Here is an 18,543-nt window from a genome sequence, read left to right as displayed (position 1 = left end):
TCCATTATGGTACTCAATGTGACATATGTATGTACCTGGAGTTCCAAGTGGTTACTGCTCAAGGCAAAAACCAAACAGAGACCTGCTTAGCTTCAGCAAGGTAGCTGGATCTTACTGCCCCGTTACCAATGTTGATTTTTGTTGACTGTTTTGAACCACAAATAGTAGGCAATGTTTCCTATAATTTTTACAGGGAGTGCACAGAGTGGTATGGTGGCTGTGTGGGGTAGGTGATGACATCATTGCCTAGCTCCACAATGCTCCAAAGGAAGTTGTGCTGGGCTCAGATTTCAGCTGTGTGGCCATGCAGCTTAGGTATATAGGCCACTCTTTTAAATGTGAGGTTTGACAGGTGGGATAATTCTCTGAAACAAGTAAGAAATCAGATTTCCACTTCTGCACAAGACAACTGTGTTAATACTACACTGATGGGTGGGGTTGGTTACAATTTTAAGGATAAGAAGAAAGTTGTTCCTGGAGCACAACTAGTATGAGGACAGAGCTGTCCCTAGAAGGATGTGGGCCCAGGGTGACTCAACCAGTGTGGGGGGACAATTATGGCTGTATATTGGTCCTGAAAGTGTGGGGCTTAAAGTGGCCGCCCTAGCTGCTCTACAGCAGTGACAGCTCTGTATGAGAAGACCTTTGCAGTCTCAGACAATTAATGCAATTAGGTTATTTAGTCTGTAACTGGAAACAGTGAAAGGGTTTTTAAAAAATTCGGGTAGCCACATTTCCTGAATAAATCCAGAAGCACTATTAGTCCACTACCTTTTTATTATTACAGTCAACTCAACAGTCAAAAAGTAGTGAGCAAGCTTTTACAGTATGTCTGTACTTCCCAGTGTGCCATTTTTAAGATTTGCAGACAAGTCCTTGTTGCTTTTTGAATCATAGTTTGAAATATATTTTCCTCTTGTTTTTGAACAGGGCTGCCACACTCAATGGCTTGCTCACTATTGTGTTATTTTGAGTTAGTTGCAATAAAACCTATTGCTTTTCAATGAAATAGGAATTCTACCCTTTTACAAAAGAATGTGTTCAAAAGGTAAAGTTAGACCACTGGAGGAAGGAGAGTAAGGGGCAATTCCTGGGTAATGGAGAAAAGAGGCAAAAAAATACTTCAGTAATGGGGGTGGGGTGGCAGGTGAGGCAGAGCCTCCCCACTGGAGTCCTTCGAAAAGCACCGCTGCCATGTGAGGTGCCCATGACCCAGGCGCAGAGCGTGTGGGCTATGGGTGCCTGGGCACCTCACACAGCAGTGGTGCTTTTCGAAGGACTCCAGTGGGGAGGCTCTGCCTCACCTGCCTCCCCACCCACCACACGTCCCTGTTCAGTACTCAACAGACCGAAGCAAGCAAGCCTTGGAGGAGGGCAGGACAGAGCCAGCCTCTGTTTCAGTCCTGCAGCGCCCTGGAAAGCACAGCCGCCCGGGCCCTGCCCGGGGTCCTCCTGCCGCCAGGGGCGCCGCGAACCAGGCGGTGCTGGGAGGAGGCGGAGATGGAGGACGAGGGGGGCTGGAGAAGGGCCGCGAGAGGAGCCAGGACTGGATCGGCGCTGAGCTGCTCGGGCAGCTGCTGCTCCTCGCCGGCCATGGGTAAGGAAGGAGGGCTGAGGGAGCGGCGGGCGTTCCTGAGGCGTTGGGGCTGCGACCGCAGGGAAGGCGTCCCTTGCTTTCCCTTGGCGGCTGAGAGCTCGAGCCTATGCCTATGTCTACTCAGGAGCAAGTCCCATTCTAGTCAGTGGGGCTTACTCCCAGGGAAGTGTGGATAGGGTGGGCTTGTGAGGCTGCAGTTCTCTCCACACTCTCCATTGACTAGAGTGGGGCTTACTCCTGAGCAGACACACATAGGGTTGGGCTCTGAGGCCACCCCTTGGGCGGCTGCAGCTAGATGCAAACAGGTCTGCATGCTTGGCTGCCCCCCAAGTGTGGGCTTCATTGTGGGCGACTGGCCTGTTTGTGTGTGTGTGGGGGGGGGTCCTTAGTCACTGAGGCAGCTGCCAGGAAGCAAGCCCCTCACCCTCTGTAGGACTCCAGTGGATGCAGCATGCAATGAAGTGTGGGGCTGGCTGGCAGGCAGGCAGGAAAATGGCTTCGAGGTGGCTGTGCCTCCTTGGCAGCTGCTGACCTCTTCTCCTGCATGGCTTTTAAGGACCTGGATTTGTCACTGAGAGCAAGAGCCCCTTGACATGAAAACCTGTGAGGCGGACCATGAAACCTCCTGGTGAGGAGCAATTAGCAAAATTTCTATTGGGTTGAGATTTATTGACCACCAGGCTGGATTCTGTCAGGAGCTGGTGGTATGCATGATACTAATTCCTGACACTAAGCAGCACATGGCCCCTAGTAATAAAAGAAATGCTGCTTCATGCCTCCATGTTTATGTGTGGAGTGCAATAATTATCTTTGGTATGTCTAAGTTTGTGTCTAGAGCAGCTGCCCCAGTGTCTGATGTGTAGCCCACTCCTATGAATGTACACCCCAAAGGCTCCTGTGAAGTGGGGAGTAAGGTCCACTGAAATGTGTATTTTTGGGGCCTTAAGGCCCAATCTTATGTATGTCTACTCAGAAATATCCCATCATAGTCAGTGGGACTTACTGCCACGTAAGTGTGAACAGGATTGTAGCCTTAACTCATTTCTGCCCAGGTGTACACATTTGATCTCTCTTGTGTATATGCAACATTGGGCAGAAATGGCTTAATAAGGTACAGTACTTCAAGATCTGAGGGCAGTGGGAAGATTCTTAGAAAGCAACGCTAGCATCATGATAATTTTCTGCTAGAGTTATTCTTTTTGTACTGTGCAAAATTGATTTTGCTAGTTCTGAGTCTGTTAATTGGGCTCACTCACCAGTGGATATGCTGAATCAGCATGTTTTGATTCTCAGACAAACATCACTCTATAAATGTGCTTACTTCTCTTGTGGAATTTGCTTACGTCATCTCCACTGCTTAATTCTCTACCAGCCTTGATGGAAAGATGATAGCTTTTGTGAAGCCCAAACTGCACATAACTTGTTTAGAGCAGGAATAAACATTGCTGGTAAGAGTGATCAAAAGCACAGAGGAGGGTTCAAAACCCTTTCCCTGCCTACTGTTTTCCCCCATGTCTCTTTAGATCAGGAAAATCTGCTCTTGGTGGACTGAAAGTGAATCATCATCCTTCTTACTGTTTTTAATATTGATTGGTATAGGAAATTTGAGTTGAGAAAGGGTTAAGTGCTTTTCACATCATCACTGCTTTCTACCCCATTGGAAGCAACTTTTCTGATCTTAAAGTGCTGTCAAGTTATTGTTTAGTGTAGTTTATAGCTTGGGTTTAAAGCTATCCAATGAATTCCTGAGGCAACATTTGATCTAGGGCAGCGATTATTAATCTTTTTCATCTCATGGCACACTGACAAGGCACAAAAATTGTCACGGCACACCATCAGGTTTTTGGCAATTGACAAGGCACACCATGCTGCCAAGTGGGGGGCTCACATCCTGCATTGGCCCTACTAATAAATGATCTTCTCCCAAATTCTTGTGGCACACCTGTGGACCACTTGTGGCACACCTGTGTGCCATGGCACAGTGGTTGAAAATGGCTGATCTATGGGCTTCCTCACTTTCACTCTTAGTTGCAATACTTCAACCACTCTGGCTTGTATTGAAAATCATATTAAGAGACACTGTTCATCTTAAGAGGTTTTGTATGCTTATCTGTACGCTGCTTAGAAATCCCTTGACACTAAGAGCCCAATCCTAAACAGTGTGTGCCGGCTTACTGTCAGTGTGCAGTGTCACAAATGTGCTGTAAAACACATTTATGAACTCTTAGTGCTGGCTGAGTGCCAGAGCTAGCCCGGTACTAGCCAGCACTGGGATAGCGCCAGTGGAACACCAGTGCTCTGCCACTCTGCGGTCACCTGAACTGCCAGGCGGCGGAGAGGTAGATGGGGGAGGCCAGAGGAGGTGGCAGGAGGGTGGGGAGAGGGAGCAGGGTGGAAGGGTGGGGAGAAGAAACTGGGTAGGAGGGAGGTGGGACCAGTGGAGCTCTGCTCCACTGAATCCTGAGCTCCATGTTGGGCTACGCAGCCCAACACAGAGGCTCTTGATTCTACAGCAGCCCAAGGGCTGTCACAGAATTAAGTACCCCCATTAAAGGGCTACTTCCCTTATCTGGGGGAAGGGGACAAAAGTCCCCTTCCTCTGAGGAGCTGCTGACAGCTGCACTGTTGCGCACAGGATGCCAAGGCAGCCATTTCAGCACCGCAGCATTCTTGACGCAACAGGCAGTTTAGGATTAGGTTACAAGTTGCTAGATTTCAGAAATAGTAATCAGGCTTGGGGGAGAGATATTAGAATCCCATGATATAACCTTCAGTTCTTATGAAATTAGAAAATAGGTAATTCATACGGAAAACAAATACTAAAGCAGGTTTGTTGATTGAAGGAGATGCTGTTTATTTTAGCTATATAGAATATGGATTATATTTTTTTAAATTGTACACAAAAGTGGTATAAAATAAGCATTTATAAAATCTGGTTTTACTGGGCCTGATGCTTTTGGTGTAAATAGACTTGAGGGCACAATCCTAACCAGGTCTACTCAGAAGTAAGTGCTATTTTGTTCAGTGGGGCTTACTCTCAGGAAAGTGTGGTTAGGATTGCAGCCTGAGGCTATGCCTATAGTAGTAAATGTAAATTTACTATTTTAATTTACAGGTGATGAAAATTCTTAGCTCCAAGAGCTTCTTTACAGCATATACTTAATAAGATATCAGAAGGTTTCCTGAGGGCTCTGGGGGATTTTCCCACTGCCGAGACTGGCACCTCATCTGAGGCCCTGGTTGACCTCTGGAACAGGGAAATGTCCAGGGCAGTGGATGAGATTGCTCCGGAGCGACCTCTGCCACGTCGCAGACTCGGAGTGGCTCCTTGGTTCACTGAGGAGCTGCGAATGATGAAGCGGCAGGGCAGGCGTCTAGAGCGACGGTGGCAGAAAACTCGTGATGAATCCGATCAGACACGGAGTAGAGCTCATTACAGAGCCTACTCCGTGGCGGTGGTAGCAGCGAAGAAATCATTCTTCTCTGCTACCATTGCGTCTGCTGATAGCCGTCCGGCAGAGCTGTTCCGTGTGGTGCGGGGCTTCCTCCATCAGGCCCCGCCAGTGGACCAGGAGGAATACACGGTCAGCCGCTGTGACGTGTTTGCGCAACATTTTGCAGATAAAATCGATCGCAGTCGTTACAACTTGGATGCCACATTGACAATGTCTGATGATGTCCCCCTGGCAACTGCTTGTCCAGTGTTGTGGGATTCTTTTCAGCTTGTGCAGCCTGAGGATGTGGACAGACTCCTTTGGAGTGTGAGGCCGTCTGCCTGCCTGTTTGACCCTTGCCCAGCTTGGCTGATAAGAGCTGCCCGGGGGGAACTGGCTGAGTGGACGGGGAGGGTGGTCAACTCTTCTTTGGGGGAGGGGACACTGCCGCTTGCTTTGAAGCAGGCGGTGGTTCGCCCCCTCCTGAAGAAGCCCTCCCTGGATTCCAATGTGTTGAACAACTATCGGCCAGTCTCCAACATCCTGTTTCTGGGCAAGGTAATTGAGCGGGTGGTGGCGGCCCAACTCCAGAGGGTCTTGGATGAAGCGGATTATCTGGATCCTTTTCAATCTGGTTTCAGGCCGGGCTTTGGGACGGAAACTGCCTTGGTCGCCTTGGTGGATGACCTACGCCGGGGACTGGACAGGGGGAGTGCGTCCCTGTTGGTCCTGCTGGACCTCTCAGCGGCTTTCGATAGCATCGACCATGGTATCCTTCTGGGCCGATTGGCCGAGTTGGGAGTTGGAGGCACTGTTTTGCGGTGGTTCCGCTCCTACTTGGAAGGTCGGTCCCAGATGGTGGTGCTGGGGGATGCCTGTTCGACACCCTGGCCATTGAGGTGCGGGGTGCCGCAGGGCTCAATTCTGTCCCCCATGCTATTTAATATCTACATGAAACCGCTGGGAGAGGTCATCTGGGGGTTTGGAGTGGGGTGTCATCAATATGCTGATGACACCCAGCTTTATCTCTCCTTTCCTCCAGACTCCAGGGTGGCAGTTGAGGGCCTGGAGCGCTGTCTGGAAGCAGTGAGGATCTGGATGGGGGCTAACAAGCTGAAATTAAATCCGGATAAGACAGAGGCTCTCCTGGTTCGGAAATCCTCGATGCAGGTGCTGGATTATCAGCTTGCTCTGAATGGGGTTGCACTCCCTCTGAAGGAGCAGGTCCGCAGCTTGGGGGTCCACCTGGACTCGCAGCTGCTCCTGGATTCCCAGGTGGCGGCTGTGGCTAGGGGTGCCTTTGCTCAGCTTCGGCTGGTGCGCCAGCTGCGTCCATACTTGGATCGTGCAGACCTGGCCACGGTGATCCATGCTACGGTGACATCGAGGTTAGATTATTGTAACGCGCTTTATGTGGGGCTGCCCCTGAAGACGGTTCGGAAACTGCAATTAGTGCAGAATGCGGCGGCCTGTGTGGTCACTGGAGCTAGGCGGTTTGACTCTGTCAGCCCGCTTCTCCGGGGGCTACATTGGCTGCCCATTCGTTTCCGGGCCCAATTCAAGGTGCTGTTTTTGACCTTTAAAGCCCTATACTGCTCTGGGCCAGGTTATCTTAGAGATCGCCTACTCCCGTACAATCCGGCTCGTCCTCTCAGGTCATCAGAGAAGGCCTTTTTACAAGTGCCGCCGCCTAAGGAGGTACGTGGGGCGGCGGCAAGAAATAGGGCCTTCTCAGTAGTGGCACCAACGTTGTGGAACTCCCTTCCCCTTGACTTGAGAATGGCTCCCTCTCTTGAGTCCTTTCGGCGAGGCCTGAAGACCTTGTTGTTTAACCAAGCCTTCTGACGTTATGGCCTTTTTAACATCTTTTATATATCTTTTAGTTGCTTTTTTACAGGCCCGATTCCTCTAAGAACTGCTGTTTTATGCTCTTTTATTCTGACTCTTCTGACTACTGTTTTTATGGGTTCTGCTAATGTGTTTTTTAATATGTTTTTATCTGTGAAATTATGTTTTAATTTGTTTTATATGTTGTTAGCCGCCCTGGGTCCCTTTTTGGGAGAAGGGCGGGATAAAAATAAAGTTTTATTATTATTATTATTATCAGTGTATATTGGTCTTTGAATGGATAAGTAGAGAGTGATCAAGTGCAGGGTCAGGCATAAGATTCTTGTACACCAAGGTTCTCCTTCAAATGAAGAGTTTGCCACACGATAGTGATTGTACACATATGGCATTAAATTTCTCACTGAATAAATGGTTTGGAATGCATTTTATTCATTAGATTTTGTTTTAATATAACTTGTAAACCACCTTGGGCATCCCCATTGAGGAAAAAAAGGTGGGATATAAATGTTTTAAATAAATAAATGATATTTAAAAGGATAAAACAGAATTGATTTAGGGAGAACCAGCAGAAATTGTGGATAATAGGACTCTATAAAAATATTATAGGCTCCACTATGAAGTCCTGTTGCAGGCTGAGGTAGATGTATCTATAGTGTGGTGTTTATGCAATTAAATTTTAAAAAAGATCACTAGGAATCTCTTTTCTCTGTTTTTTAGTTCAAAATTTATTGTGCCACCTAATCACTGTTGAGAATAAGAAGCATAATTGTCCTGCCACTACTTCAAAAATCTACATTAGGCTTGAGTTGTAGGTAGACATGAATGCCAATTAGATCAGAATACAAGCACGTAGAATCACCACAAATATTTTTCCTAGTTGCCTACTTGCACATACCTATGTTAATCATTTATTATTTAAAAGGAGGCGAACCAACTTGTCTAATGCATTGTTGACTGGTCCCCTGGAAGTGATTTTTTATTCCCAACAGCAATCAGAGAAGTAGCTACTTTATATGTCTGGGGCAAATGTTTGTCCAGAGCATGGCACTCTTGGTTACTTCCAAATTCATGTGTTTTCATTTAAGTAAAAGAAAAGTTTAATTGGAGGAAGAAAAAGTCAGAAGTCATGAGAAGCTCTCTGTTAAGCTCTGAGGCGGAAAAGTATACATAACAACCTGACAATACATATTGTTTGTGAAAAGCGGTGTGCCCCAAGGATCTGTCCTGGGACCGGTGCTTTTCAACCTCTTCATAAATGACCTGGAGACGGGTGAGCAGTGAGGTGGCTAAGTTTGCAGACGACACCAAACTTTTCCGAATGGTGAAGACCAGAAGTGATTGTGAGGAGCTCCAGAAGTATCTCTCCAGACTGGCAGAATGGGCAGCAAAATGGCAGATGCGTTTCAGTGTAAGTAAGTGTAAGGTCATGCACATTGGGGCAAAAAATCAAAACTTCACATATAGGCTGATGGGTTCTGAGCTGGCTGTGACAAATCAGGAGAGAGATCTTGGGGTGGTTGTGGACAGGTTGATGAAAGTGTCGACCCAATGTGCAGCAACAGTAAAGAAGGCCAATTCTATGTTTGGGATCATTAGAAAAGATATTGAGAACAAAACAGCTAATATTATAATGCCGTTGTACAAATTGATGGTAAGGCCACACCTGGAGTATTGTGTCCAGTTCTGGTCACCGCATCTCAGAAGGGATATAGTGGAAATGGAAAAGGTGCAAAAGAGGGCAATTAAGATGATTACTGGGCTTTGGCACCTTCCTTATGAGGAAAGGCTATGGCATTTGGGCCTCTTCAGCCTAGAAAAGAGACGCCTGAGGGGGGACATGATTGAGACATACAAAATTATGCAGGGGATGGGCACAGTGGATAGAGAGATGCTCTTTACACTCTCACATAACACCAGAACCAGGGGACATCCACTAAAATTGAGTGTTGGGAGAGTTAGAACAGACAAAAGAAAATATTTCTTTACTCAGCGTGTGGTTGGTCTGTGGAACTCCTTGCCACAGGATGTGGTGATGGCATCTGGCCTGGATGTCTTTAAAAGGGGATTGGACAAGTTTCTGTAGGAAAAATCCATTATGGGTTACAAGCCATGATCTGTATGTGCAACCTCCTGATTTTAGAAATGGGCTATGTCAGAATGCCAGATGCAAGGGAGGGCACGAGGATGAGGTCTCTTGTTATCAGGTGTGCTCCCTGGGGCATTTGGTGGGCCGCTGTGAGATACAGGAAGCTGGACTAGATGGGCCTATGGCCTGATCCAGTGGGGCTGTTCTTATGTTCTATGTTGAATGCTCTACATGTGGGAAATTTAGCCAGGGCTATTCAGTATATGAGAACTGTAACGATCTCACTGCAGTTTTATTGTATGCAATTTTGGTTTATACTAGTTGTCTATAAGATAGTTTTATCTTTTGTAAATATGTAACATTGAAAAGCTAACAAGTGAACTTTGACATTGGCACATATCCAAGCAAAAGGAATAAGGAAGAGTATCTCTTAAGGTCAGTCTTTCTATACTTATGAGTAGGGTTAGGGTTAAGGTGAGTCTTTCTATTCTTATATGAGTAGCTCTTCTAAAGTTGCTGAGCATCTGAGTCTGACAAATCTGTATTATTTAAAAACTGGTATCTGATTTCATGTGTATAATAATGTTATGTGAATGGGGACAGATAGTTTGCCACATTAATTTAGATTTTAGAAGATTATCAGAGGACACAGAAGACACATAACAGCAGAAGAAAAGTACACATGCAGTCTGATCGTATTCAGTTTTATTTGGGCATGTCCAGTGCACTTTATTGGGACTTGTGCAAGAATTTCAGCCTTAATAAGCTTAAGAAGAAAGACAAAACAAATGCAGTCAGCAAAATATAACTAGACAACATTTTTGAAATATACTTCTTGAAAAAGAGAAATCTCTTACTACAATAGAGGGATTACCTGTTAGTAAAAATGGAAAAAAATTATTATCCTTTGAGATCTACGACAGTTTAATTTTTTACCTTCTTTGATTGTTATGCTTCAAGTGGTTATCATGGTGGTTACAAGAAGAGAGAATCAAGAATTGTTCGCTTGATGTATTTTATTTTCTCATTGGCCTTGGTAAAGTAGCAAGATTGTGGGTGTTCCAGAATTTTGTTGCATTGATCTGATATGTGGTTCTTAACATGATGATTGATGGTAGAGATGATATATAATAGAGACTATGCAGTAAGATGATTGTTTTGTGAAATGCTAACTACCTTAATGTTTTTGTGACATTAAATACAGTATGAAGAGCTATAAAATGATCTTACAAAAGGAGAAGATTCAGTAACAAAATAGCTCTTAGAATTTAATTCTGAAAAGTGGAAAGTAAAACGCATGTGAGAAAGTAATCTTTACAACATAAACATTGACTTGTCAAGCTGAGGTTCTTTGGAGTCATCAATTCACTATATTAAAACAGCAAAATTTTAATTTTGAGTAATATGAAAATGCAGTAATGTCTTGTATTACATGGTATCTTGAGAATGCTATGGATAGTGCAGTATTTATAACCTTCTCTTCACATGAGATGCAATAAAACTACAGAGTACCTAGTGCTAGATGTTCCAAAGCTAATTTATTATCAGCACTGATTTAGAACAGAGCATCTGCCAATGCTGCAGTACTACAAATATTTCCTATGCAGAGTGTGAACTCCATACAGGCACTTACAGTGTTTTCATAAAATAATACTTTTGTCACAGTTGCTTTGACTGTTTTCCCTATATTTTGTATGACCAGATTTGGACAAGATTGTTGTGTTTTAGAACAGTAAATCATTATTTGGGTGTTTATACTGTTTTCCAATCATGTCTCTTTTTATTTTTAAGCAACAAAAGATCCCATAGCTGTTGAACGAGCAAATTTATTGAATATGGCTAAGTTGAGTATCAAAGGACTTATTGAATCTGCTCTGAGCTTTGGCCGAACTCTTGATTCAGATTATCCACCTTTACAGCAGTTCTTTGTTGTCATGGAGCACTGCCTGAAACATGGTCTTAAAGGTACAATTAGCATCTTCCTAACTTTCTTTTCATGTCACCAGCACATCTAAACATTTTATTTTGGTCTTTAGTATGACGTTGCCATTTTATTTTGCATTGTGAGGCAAATGTACTGCAAATATTAGTCAACAGACTCTAATTACCTTTACATGCCAGCCAGCCACAAATTTTGTATTCACCTTTCAGATCCAATAGGCATAGTGTAGACTTCCCTCTGTCCAAGAGGAAAACTGTATTTTCCTACTTGTTTCATTAAAAATTTTTTGAGCAGTTGAGGAAATCCCCTACTTCTTCCAGAAATTTTGTGTTATCTTTTGCTTTCATGGAGTCCAGCTTTTGGGATGTCTGTAATTGTGGCATTGGCTCTAACATGCCTGCTAATTCTCTTTTCTGTTGAACTACCTCTTATAAGAGTGCTTAGCCACCAGATGCATTTTGTCACATGTGGGCTGCGATCTTATGCACACTTACCTGGGAGTAAGTTCCATTGAACTTAATGGCACTATAGTAGGTATGCCTAGGATGTTTGTTTAATGCCCCACAATGTTTGTTTAATGAACTGCAATCATGAAGAACAGGCATATCAGATTGACTGTGGCCCAAATCCTAATCTACTTTCCAGCACTGGCACAGCTGTGCCAATGGGATGTGTGCTGTAGCCTCTAGTTGGGGGGCAGTCACAGAGTCCTCCTCAACGTAAGGGAATGTTTGTTTCCTTACCTAAGCGCTGCATGGCCCTTATGCCGGTGCTGGAAAGTAGGTTAGGATTGTGCCCTGTGTTCCTTTGTAAATATCATAATAAATATTTTGCACCTGCTACTTGCTTTCTTATGGCTTACTAGTAAGTGTCTGTAAATAGTTTTTAAAATATACAGTTGCCTGGATAGCATTAATGTTCAGAGAGAACAAAACAGAGTTTAAAGTATAAAAATATTATATTTTTCTCTTTTCAGTAAAAAAGTCTTTTCTAAGTTACAATAAAACAATCTGGGGCCCTCTGGAGCTTGTGGAGAAGTTGTACCCAGAAGCTGAGGAGATTGCTGCTAGTGTCAGAGACTTACCTGGTCTCAAGTAAGTTTCGCTACCAATAAAGTTCTAATAATAGAAATTACACATAATGTACACAGATGCCTTCTCTATCCCACTCCCTACTTTCCTGTGTAGACAGAGACGTTCAGGAACAAAGATTTGACTTTTGAATAAGTAAAATTTCTGTTGCCCTTCTTAAACTCTGCAAGTTAAAATCACAATTTTACGAGACCCTTGAGCCCTGAAAATGTCTGTGAGATAAGGAGTGGACTCTGACTCTTTTTTTGCAGAAATAATGACTGAGGAGTGAAGGAGAGGTCTTGCCAAACAATGAGAAACTCATAGGCAGCTGAGGCACAGTTGTGAACTTTGACAAGAACAAGTGAACAAGAACTGCTTGGTTACTCTCTGAAGAGTTTGCCCAGTTGTTTCTAAATCATATTTATCAAAATTAATCTACAAGAACTCCAAACATTCAGACATTTGCAAGTTGTTTAACATTATTATCAATTGCTATAAAATTCTTTCTGATATGTTCTTGTGGGACCCTCAAGAGCAGATATCAAGTGGGGCTCAGAGGGCTACAAAGGGAAGAGGATATTGGCAAAACCTCACTCTTGCACAAATGGAACTGCTTCTGCAAATGGAAGGAGCACTTTGGAATGCAACCCTGTGGGATCTCTCTTGACCATTGAGACATTGGTGTGAAAGTTGTTCTGCACATTAAGAACACAATTTATTCAAACCACACTTGGCCCCCAGACTTATTTTTAAGAGGGTCAAAAGCAAGAAAGGCTTCTCAAGTTTATTACACCAGTTTATTAAGCTATACTGTTGCAAGGTCAAAAGCAAAGTTCAAAAGCAAACTCAGTAGGCAAGAGTGGTGATCGTCTGAAAGCTTTATTTCGTTGCCAGCAACGGGCTTCTCAGGGACTCCTTATCCAAAGCGAAGAGAGCAATGAGAGCAGTTTTCCCAGTCTGACCCTCCTGCTTATATTCTATTCTGGCTCCTTTGTTTGAGGAGTCTCACACTTCTCATTGGCTGGGGTCTGACATCAGAGATGGGGCTTTCTCAGGATTAGCTAGAGATAACTTTTACAAGCATTTGATTGGTTGGTTTCAAGTTACAGATTCCAAAAAAGGCAAAAATGTACATTGAGACATACATATCTTAAAGATTTGAAAAGCCACTAGGTGGCACTCTTTACTCTATTATTACAGAATGGGTTTTTTGGGTATGTCTTTGTGGTTATCTTTTGGCACTTTTTACTTGTTTGCCCCTGACATGTTGCAAAGAGCTATCAGTGCTATCTCTCTAAATTCCTTTCTTTGTTCTTCCCAGACACCATGGGGCTCTGTGCCAACATTGTCTAAATCAAGTCCTCTGGCTTGCCTCTATTCCATGTGTGATTCCATATGTGATCTGTTACCTTTTGAGATGTATAGTGATGTAAACATATATTTAATACAAGACAAACTAACCTCTTATTGTACAAAAGGATTTTAAGAGACCTTTCTCATTCATTTTAACTAAATTCAGCTACTTCTGTCAGCTTTCAGTTCAGACAGAGGCTGTTCATGGACTTTCTCAGGAATGCTCCTGCTTATCTTCTGTTTAGCTGGTGTTTGCAGGTGTCTGTATCTTAGAAAATGCTATTTCTATTTGCCAACAGATAAAAAGTTGCATTACTAAGGCATGTCTATCTAATGTTTCTAGTTTTTCCACTAAAATGTTGCAAGTTGTGTGTCTTCTCAGCCTCATATTCTGTTTTCCCTGCATTCTGGTGCCAAGACAGATAAAACCCTCATCTCAGTGTTACAAGTGCACTCTGCTTCCTGGCTACCCCCCTCTTGCTTCCCAGCATAATGTTGCTAAAAAACTTGAGATGCAGCTTTCCAAAAGTATCAAGCAGGACTTTGAGTCTACAGAGGAGTCTTATCTGTGAGATGTTGTTTTTCCCACATTCCAGAGTCTGTGAGACAGACCTCCTGGTTTAGGCTGGAATGGCTTTTTCTGCTAAGGCTGCATTTTGAATCACATCTGAGACTTAAACATTTTTAATTTAATGGCTTCTACTATTCTGTGTATTTATGCTTTAATCAAACCATTTTAACAGCTAAAACTCATTTTAAAACCACTACATATTATATAAGTTAATTTACACTTTTAAAGACACTAACCATTAAGCATTAGAAGCAAGCAGGCATCATACTCTCTTTGACATGAAACTTTGGTCTAAATAACTCTAAACAGCTCTCCCAATGTTCAACATATGTATTTGACACTGTCCTTTTGGTTTGAAGAAACTTGAAGGAATTGTGCTTTTAAAAATCCAAAAATGTTTTTCTGTTTACAAGCAGTTTGAGCTAAGATGACTTGGGTGCTCTCCAGCAACCTTGTTTTCACTTAGAAGCAAGCAGGAAGGAGTGTGTGTCATTCCCAAACTCCCTTTTCAGAGACAGTGCCTTCAATGTTATCTCTTTGGTAGGCTTCCAAAGACATTCCTTTGCTATTTTAGTAAAACTAGCTAACCTGCCAGCTTCAGGTCTGTTTGAAGCTTCAGACAGAGACCAGAGAAATGCTTTTTGGTTTTAAATTTAAACATGTGAGCATCTCCCTATAAGTTTGCTCTGTTAGGCTTTAAACTAATAATTTGTTTGTGAACATTTTAGCTATAAACACCCATAGCATAGCATACACATTTGGTTCATTAAGCTTATAAACATTTGGTTTGTTATCATAAGTGGCTTTCATGGCCTTGCCTCAATACTAATTTACTATGTTGGCTGTTTGTAAATGTCCAGTAAACAATTGGTGCAGACTGGTGTTTCTACTGACTTGGTAGATTCTTATACATCCATATTGTTAGTATTTTCTCTCATATCTAGCAACAATATCTTCTAAATTCAATATTTTCCCATTTAGGATTAGTTAACATTTATTAAGTTTGCTATGAAAATAAGTAGTTTCTAGTTTCACATTATGGTTCTTATAAACACATGTTGTGCCATGCTTGGGCTGTGAATTCTCCAAGGAGTCAGACTCTTTCTTTGATACAGCTCTGTGCTTCTAAATATTTGCCCAAGCTAAATACAGTGTGACGTATTTTCTTTTTTTTTTTTTTTTTTTTTTGCTTTAAGGGCTTTATCAAAAGTCAGTTAATTGCATTGGTCTTATATTGTCAGAAATTAGTATTTTTGATTAGGGCTTCAGATGCGAACACATGGCTGTTTCTTGAACTTTTCTTTGGGTCAGGACTCCGTTGGGACGTGCTCGGGCTTGGTTACGATTGGCACTTATGCAAAAAAAGATGGCTGATTATCTACGATGTCTTGTTTTTCGAAAGGATCTCCTCGGGTGAGTGCCTGTCTAGATTTTTGTGAAGAAAATTGAGCTCAGTGTTGTAACTGTTACATTATTGGATGTACCTGCATTATATTTCATTATAAGTGCTGCTTAGTAATATGTCAGTGAAGTTATAATTTAAGCTCACAGGGATATTTTTCTCTTGACTGGATTAATCAAAACATGTTTTCCATTTGCTTACATAAGAAAATACTTAAACATTTCAGTGGCTTTTGTCACTTTCTCTGAATCATTGAAAGTGCACATAGCTTATGGCATAGGCAAATTCACAACAAAATTGCTTCTTAAAACAAAACACATAGTTGTATTTGTATTTCAGTAAATAATTCAATACTTGAAGTTGTATCAATCCTGCAGCATCTGATTATTGCCTTTTGGCAATGTAGGAGGGGAGAATTCTAGAAAGTACCTGAATTCTGACCTTGGACTACACTGTGCACTACTTGAACAACTTTATTTTCTTTTTCTGTAACTTGGAACATTTGGTTTTCGTTTTCTGTTAGGGAGAGTAGATTTGAGTGACTGAACATGGGGATGGCAGAAATACAAAGGTGTGGAGCCATGTTCTGAGGCCAGGTCAGGAATTTGTACTGCATAAAATATCACCCCCTGAATGAGCAGCTCTCCTTCCACCATTGATTATGATTGTGCACATTAACATTAGGACCAAACATCTTCAGGCTTTTCTCTATAACCTGGATACCTGTTGGATACCTAGGGTATAGTCCAGACAATTTAGCACTTAGTGTCTAAGTCAGTGGTTCCCAGACTTTTTCAACTGGCAGCTCCCTCGACCTACTGGGCCTTTTGGCTGTGGCTCCACATTAGGGCTACAATCCTATATATTGTATAGAGTGGAAAGTTTTTTTGTGAGGATTCTGTAGCTCCCTTGGCTGGTTTCAGTGGCTCCCTGGGGAGTCACGGCTCACAATTTGGAAACCACTGGCCTAAGTTAAGCATTAAATCTTGGGTTGATTTACACTTTTAATAAATGTTTTAAAAACTTGTTATATTTATATAATGAAAGTAACTTTAGTTCTGTGTAAGATACTGTATTGATTTACTTTGTTTTAATACACCAAGCTTTAGAGCTGTATGAGTATCAGTAATAAAATTAATTTTTAGAAGACTTGAAAATGCAATTAAGAGAACTGATTGACACTTTAAAATGTATTATGAAGTGAAATTATTATTTTTGAATTTTTACAGTGAATTTTATGAATATCATGCACTGATGATGGAAGAAGAGGCAGCAGTTATTGTTGGGTTACTTGTTGGGTTGAATGTAATAGATGCAAACCTGTGTGTAAAAGGAGAAGACTTGGATTCACAAGTAGGTGAATATGAGATTATGATCTGATAACTTGCCTTAAGATCTAAGCTTATATTTCATTTTGAATACCTAGATCAAAATATCTATTTAATATTATTGCTCTGTTCCAAGAGAGATCTACCTCAGCTTTGATTTGCTGGCTTCTCACTGACTCTGACCCTGATGTAACTTATAAAGTGGCTATCTTTGCCCTTGTGGCAAAGAAAATACGAGCCAAATTTTTGTTGTCTTAAACTCAAATTTCTTTGTCCTCTTTACTAGCTGGCAAGATCCCGATAATGGTTGAAGCTTCTTTTATTTTTGAACTATTCCAAAAAATATTCTCCATTTTATGGTTCTGACCTACACGGAGTACTAAAATCTTTTGCCTCATTTTATGTGTTTGGAAGGCCGTAATGCTATTGTCTGTTTTATATGTGTATATTGCTGTATGTGCTTTCATACATTGTAATGACCTATGGTTATATAATAAATTCCTAAATTTCAAATTTCATTTTGAATAAAGTTCTGACTACTGTTTAAGACCAAGTAGGCAGATGGAAGTGCAGAGTATTAAAATCACTAACAAGCTTCCTTAAAAGATAAGATTAGCTCCCTTGTTGGGATCAATTCTATTTAAATATGAGAGTTATTTTTCCTTACGTGAAACAGACTTTTCCCCCCTTTGAAGTATAGTGAAACATAGAAGTGCTCATTAAGAACATAAGAACATAAGAACAGCCCACTGGATCAGGCCATAGGCCCATCTAGTCCAGCTTCCTGTATCTCACAGCGGCCCACCAAATGCCCCAGGGAGCACACCAGATAACAAGAGACCTCATCCTGGTGCCCTCCCCTACATCTGGCATTCTGACTTAACCCATTCCTAAAATCAGGAGGTTGCGCATACACATCATGGCTTGTACCCCATAATGGATTTTTCCTCCAGAATCTCGTCCAATCCCCTTTTAAAGGCGTCTAGGCTAGACGCCATCACCACATCCTGTGGCAAGGAGTTCCACAGACCGACCACACGCTGAGTAAAGAAATATTTTCTTTTGTCTGTCCTAACCCGCCCAACACTCAATTTTAGTGGATGTCCCCTGGTTCTGGTATTATGTGAGAGTGTAAAGAGCATCTCCCTATCCACTCTGTCCATCCCCTGCATAATTTTGTATGTCTCAATCATGTCCCCCCTCAAGCGTCTCTTTTCTAGGCTGAAGAGGCCCAAACGCCGTAGCCTTTCCTCATAAGGAAGGTGCCCCAGCCCAGTTAATCATCTTAGTCGCTCTCTTTTGCACCTTTTCCATTTCCACTATGTCTTTTTTGAGATGCGGCGACCAGAACTGGACACAATACTCCAGGTGTGGCCTTACCATCGATTTGTACAACGGCATTATAATACTAACCGTTTTGTTCTCAATACTCTTCCTAATGATCCCAAGCATAGAATTGGCCTTCTTCACTGCCGCCGCACATTGGGTCGACACTTTCATCGACCTGTCCACCACCACCCCAAGATCTCTCTCCTGATCTGTCACAGACAGCTCAGAACCCATCAGCCTATATGTGAAGTTTTGATTTTTTGCCCCAATGTGCATGACTTTACACTTACTGACATTGAAGCGCATCTGCCATTTTGCTGCCCATTCTGCCAGTCTGGAGAGATCCTTCTGGAGCTCCTCACAATCACTTCTGGTCTTTACCACTCGGAAAAGTTTGGTGTCGTCTGCAAACTTAGCCACTTCACTGCTCAACCCTGTCTCCAGGTCATTTATGAAGAGGTTGAAAAGCACCGGTCCCAGGACAGATCCTTGGGGGACACCGCTTTTCACCTCTCTCCATTGTGAAAATTGCCCATTGACACCCACTCTCTGCTTCCTGGCTTCCAACCAGTTCTCAATC

General features: G+C 42.6%; 1 protein-coding gene across 2 annotated transcripts in view; it reads left to right on the top strand.

Annotated features, from left to right (window-relative positions):
- The first annotated feature begins 1,500 nt into the window (after positions 1–1,500).
- RUFY2 (RUN and FYVE domain containing 2) overlaps positions 1,501–18,543 on the top strand; it is a 42,617-nt gene continuing 25,574 nt past the window's right edge. The window contains exons 1-5 of one of the 2 annotated variants that reach the window (XM_066619144.1): positions 1,501–1,597; positions 10,757–10,930; positions 11,884–12,001; positions 15,216–15,317; positions 16,536–16,659. In XM_066619144.1, coding sequence (XP_066475241.1) covers positions 1,501–1,597; positions 10,757–10,930; positions 11,884–12,001; positions 15,216–15,317; positions 16,536–16,659 — 615 coding nt within the window. The remainder of the gene's footprint in view (positions 1,598–10,756; positions 10,931–11,883; positions 12,002–15,215; positions 15,318–16,535; positions 16,660–18,543) is intronic. The other variant, XM_066619145.1, reaches the window with a different exon arrangement.

Source organism: Tiliqua scincoides, chromosome 3, assembly GCF_035046505.1.
Source record: "Tiliqua scincoides isolate rTilSci1 chromosome 3, rTilSci1.hap2, whole genome shotgun sequence".
Taxonomy (NCBI): domain Eukaryota; kingdom Metazoa; phylum Chordata; class Lepidosauria; order Squamata; family Scincidae; genus Tiliqua; species Tiliqua scincoides.
This window is presented reverse-complemented; position numbering and strand designations above follow the sequence as displayed.